Below are 5,248 nucleotides of genomic sequence, written 5' to 3'. Positions count from 1 at the left end.
TTGACATTGTGACACTGATGACTTTGACATTGTAGTAGAGTTTAGAATGATTTAATTTTATGAGTTGGGCTCCTTTACCTCCACTTATTCTTTGAAAATTTTTTAGAAGTAGTTATATTTTTATGTGTGTGGGTATATCGCCCACATGTGTGTCTGTGTACCACATTCATGCATGTGCTGGGGGAGACCAGAAGAGGGTGCTGGATCTCCTGGAACTGGAGTTACAGATGATTACTAGCTGCCATGTAGGTGCTGGGAAACGTGTCCTTAACCACGGAGCCGTATCTCTAGCCCCACCTTCATTTGTTCTTCATGGGTAATTTTATTTCTTTCCACGGTAAGTTCCTTCTAGAATATTGTTCTTTTAGCTTTTTAAATTTTTATTGGTTGATCTCATGTGGATGAGTATTTGGCTGCATGTATGTAGGTACACCACATGTGTGCCTGGTGCCCATGAAAGTCTGAAGGAGATAGCTGATTCTCTGGAAACTGATGTTCTTGGGAAGTGAACCCAGGACCTCTGCAAGAGCAGCAAGTGATCTTAACCACTGACCCAACTCTCCTGTCCCACCCATTTAGCTTTTTGTCTTAGATGGAACACTAGTCTACAGAAACATTTGAATCCATGACTTGCTTGCCTGAAAAATAAAATCCTGACTGAACAGCTGTAAGATTTCTTTTTAAAGAAAAGTCATAACCAAAAGATGTAAGTTAGCTGGTTGTGGTGGTCTATTACAGTAATCCTAGAACTTGGGAGGTGGAGGCAGAGTGATAGGGAGTTTAAGGCCAGCCTGAGCTACAGGATATCCCACCTCAAGAAAAAAATATAAATATATACTTTCAAAGTCTCAGATTTTGTTTAACGAAAAGTTAACTATATAGAAACATGTCCAAGGTAAATGATTAACTAGAAAGGCAAAGTCTAAGAGTAGTATATGTATTATGCTAAGCACTGATGATAAAGAAAAGTGATACACAATATTCATGAGAATATCTAGATATTCTCTGGATGATAAAATTAGTACCATTACCTGTGAAAGGAAAATAGGCAACCAACCACAGCAAGAAAGACTCATTAAGATGTTTATATGGTAGGGTTTGAGGTTATGTGTACAGTGTAACCTTTTCAAAAATGTAAGCTAACAGGAGACAGGTGGGTCACTGTGAGTTTAAGGCCAGTCTGGTCTACCTTGAGAATCCCAGGCCAGCCAAAGATACATAGTGAGACCCTGTTTTTAACAAACAAAAACCAAAACAAAACAAAAATTTAAGTTACCAAAATGAGTAAGCAAATTCACATTTAGGATTATGTACACCTTAAAATATTCTTTGCAGTTTGGAAGTTAAGGCTTTCAAGATTCAAATTGTGAAAATCTACATATTCATAAAAAGTCACCTTTAAACACATTCCTAGACTGCATTATTTTGTTGTGCAAACATGACACTTGAAGACTAATCATTTAGATAGAGCTTGGGCTGTTTCTTACATTCATTAAAAATGAAAGTGAACATTCTGGGCTCTTGTGAACATAGGCACTTCAGCATCTTAAGATACACCTAGAACAAGGTTGCTTCATTGTGACTGTGGAATGTCCCCTTCCTGATATTACACATAAGCACTGTTCCTACTGTTCATGGAACCACTGGGTAGATGAGCTTTTAAGGCAGGGAGCGGGTTCTCAGCCTGTGGGTCGCCACGCCTTTGGCAAACCTCTGTCTCCCAAAATATTTACATTATGATTCATAATGGTAGCGAAATTACAGTTATGAAGTAGCAATGAAAATAATCTTCTGGTTGGGAGTCACCACAGCATGGGGAACTGCATTAAAGGGTCACAGCACTAGGAAGGTTGAGAACCACTGTTTTAAGGTCTTCATCTCCACCGGGCACACCTTTAATCTCCCCCTCCCACACCGCACTCCAGGAACAGAGTCAGGCAGATCTCTGAGTTGGAGGCCAGTCTGGTCCACAAAATGAGTTCCGGGAACACTAGGGCTACACAGAGAAACCCTGTCTCAAAAAACAAACAAACAAAACAAAACGAACAAAAAAAAAGTTAAAAAACAAACAGAAAACCCACTTCCACCCAAATGTTCAGACGTTTTCATGAAAACCTCTTAGATGTTACTGTCGATGTCGCTTTTCATGCCGATTTTTAGTGTTTTACAGCTGAAACTCTTAATTGGCTCATCGTCTTGAGAATTTTTCTGCTTTCATTTTAATGCCCTTTGATTAGTATTGAAGTCGAGATTATAACGCTCTTTATTTCTGAAGGCCCCTTTAATGAGGCTGCAAGCAAAAACAGACAGATGCTACCCGGGGGATCAAAGGAAATGTCCCATCTCCAGGCTGGGTACTTCGAGCCCCAGTTCGCAAGGGTCTTTGAAGGGGAAGGCTATGTGAGCCTGAACCAAGTGAGGAGGCGGCATATGATGGCAGAAGCCAAGAAAAACCTCAGCAAAGCCTTCATCCCTAGTAGTGGAGAGAAAAAACCGTAAGTGTGGCGGGAAAATACCTTATCTCGCTCCCGCTTCTCTCTTTAAAGTGGATGCTCTTCTGTGGGACTTAATTTTGAACTATGATTGTCTTTAGTAGAGACAGTTGTTTTGTGTGATACAGGTTGACATGCAACTTTAAATAGCTCTCTCTACATTAATCTTTTTATTATCTGTTCTCTATTAGTTTATTTAATAAAAGCCAATTAGATAATGAAGATACATTTTTGCAAAAATTTTGCAAAAACGATGATGGAAAATGCCTTGGGGCACCATGTTTATGCTCTTGCATATTTTTTTGCTTATAAAAATTATAAATACTACTATGGAATGAAAAGAAATGCTTTTTAGACAAAAAATAATTTATCACTGATATATTGTATATGGATTATAGCAGCTGTCAAAGTGAAAGTTCTTTTCCCTTCCCTTTCCATTAAATCACAAGACTATATGCTATATTACGTTATGTAACTAAGATTTAAAATATGATTTTTCACTTACACTTTATAAGTTTGATTTTTCTTAGTTTAGAAGTCATGGTAGCTGAGAACTGATCAAAACTAATTTCATTTTTATATACTCGAAATTAGTGAGACTCCATTTCTATAGTTCAGACTTCCATCTAACAGGTAATCTTTTATAAATGTGATATTTTATTAATTCTTTGAGAAATTCACACAATATGTTTGCCTTCCCCCACCCCATCTTCCATTTCTCTACCCCCCTCAGCCTTGTGTCCTCCTTTTCGAGGAGTTCAGTTTGTGCTTCCCATATACTCCCGAGTGTGGGAACATCTCCTGGAGCTTGGTGGACTCGCTAGGGACCACACCTTAAAGAAAACCAGTTCTCCTTTCCCAGAAGCCAACTGTCCATAGATTCTCAGGGGTGGAAGGTCTGAGTTCTTTCCCTTTCCGTGCTCAGCGTTGATTGGCTTGATCTCGTGGTGTCGTGTACACGCAGCCTCAGATGCTCTGAGTTCAGGAGGGCAGTGGTTCTGTCCTGTCCAGAAACGCTGTTTGGCTCGGGTCCTCCCTGCCAGTCTTTCCTTCCTCTGTCCTGAGATGGTTGCTGAGCCTTGCAGTGAGGCGGTCGGGTCCTGCGCATGTCCCATTTGTGCCAAGCGCTCTGCGGCTGCTTATTTTCTGCATTTGGACCAGCTGTGAGTTTCTGAGTTAACCACGGTCCACTCAGAAAGACATTTCTCTGCTGGATGTCTGAGCAGCACCGATCTATAGGTATAGAGAAAGAAATTTAGAGAGCAGATCGATCCTATGTGTATTTTGCAGAAATGAGTCACAGACTCACCCCCATGAGCTGTGAGGTCCCTGCCATGGATTCTTGGCTAGATTTACTCTGCCAGCCATATTTCCTCTTGAGGAGTTGGCCTTAAATACGCCAGAAATCAGTCGGTTACCCCTATAATAGTCATGCCACCCTGGTACCTATGGGGATGTCTTGCCACAGAGGTCTTTCTTGTAATTCATAGCTAGACAAGACTGCTAATGGCTTTTTGCCCACAGCAGGCTACACAGCACCTTTTGGTACTGAGAGCTGGTCATCAGGAAGGAAGCTTTCTGGCCAGTACCAACTTAATTTCTCCATGTTTTATGATTCATGTATGTTCAGCAATAGGGTCTAAACCACCAAGTTCTGGTGGATAGCCAAGAGCAGTGGCAAGAGCATGTGTTGTCTGCGGGACTCTGGGACAGCCCTGACTCAAAAGCGGAAGGGTGGTACCCCACACCTGCCACAGGACTTTTTATTTGACAACCTATGGCTTCTGGGGGGAACATTATTCCTAATGTAGGGTTACTCTAACTAAACTCTTTTTATAAATATGCATGAATCAGAGAACATGGAGAAATGAAGTTGGTACTGACCAGGAATCTTCCTTTCTGATGACCAGCTCTCTGTATCAAAGAGTGCTATGTAACCGTTGTGGGCAAAAACTCATCGGCAGTCTTATCCAGCTATGAACTACAATAATGACCACTGTGGCAAGATATGGCCATGGGTTCAACAGTGGCATGACTTATAGGGATAATCGATTGATTTCTGATTGGATTTAAGGACCACTCCACGGGAGGAAACACATACCCAGTGCAGTCAGCCAATCTACCCAGGATTTCTGCTTTTTTCAATGCTTTAAAATGTGCTTATAATTTGTGGTGAAATATATAAATGAAATTTGACGTTTTAATATCTCCCCCTTTAAAACCCCAAATGACATTGAAGAAGTGGATTAGGAAGCTATTATGGAACAATTGGTGGCCCGATCCCATTCTTCAGTGCACAGATAAAACCCAGGGACAAGTATCAGCCACCTGGGAAGAATTTATACACCAACCCAGGAAAAAAAGGAACTGGATATGGGTAAGATACTCTTGGTACCATATATTGCTTTTTGTTTATAAAATCACCCGAGCCCTGCATTCACCATTATGTGCTCCTTCTCTAGCTATGCCAATGTTACCATAGGCAAGCAGCTTTCGCACTCGGCCGACTTATATGATGCTGCAAAACTGAATTACAAGGTAAAGTCGCCTGTTTTGAACCTTCCAACCTTTATCTGTTCAACTTTGAAAATTAACTCACAATAAAATTTTATTTTGTTCTGTCCATTTTGATCACTGGGGTATCTGTGTGTTGGTCCACAATATTCTAGGTCAACAGTTAGTAAATCAAAAATCAAATATGGCCGGGCGATGGTGGCGCATGCCTTTAATCCCAGCACTCGGGAGGCAGAGGCAGG

The 5,248-nt window shown here is 40.9% G+C and overlaps 1 protein-coding gene across 1 annotated transcript in view; it reads left to right on the top strand.

Moving 5' to 3' along the window:
- LG7_11H4orf47 (linkage group 7_11 C4orf47 homolog) overlaps positions 1 to 5,248 on the top strand; it is a 21,626-nt gene that overhangs the window by 2,488 nt on the left and 13,890 nt on the right. Inside the window, exons 3-5 of the mRNA XM_005362649.3 lie at positions 2,238 to 2,495; positions 4,732 to 4,869; positions 4,955 to 5,030. Of these exons, the coding sequence (XP_005362706.1) occupies positions 2,238 to 2,495; positions 4,732 to 4,869; positions 4,955 to 5,030 (472 nt within the window). The remainder of the gene's footprint in view (positions 1 to 2,237; positions 2,496 to 4,731; positions 4,870 to 4,954; positions 5,031 to 5,248) is intronic.

This window comes from Microtus ochrogaster, linkage group LG7_11, assembly GCF_000317375.1.
Source record: "Microtus ochrogaster isolate Prairie Vole_2 linkage group LG7_11, MicOch1.0, whole genome shotgun sequence".
Classification (NCBI taxonomy): Eukaryota; Metazoa; Chordata; class Mammalia; order Rodentia; family Cricetidae; genus Microtus; species Microtus ochrogaster.
Note: the sequence above shows the minus strand (reverse complement) of the source record. Positions and strands in the feature narration are given on the sequence as shown.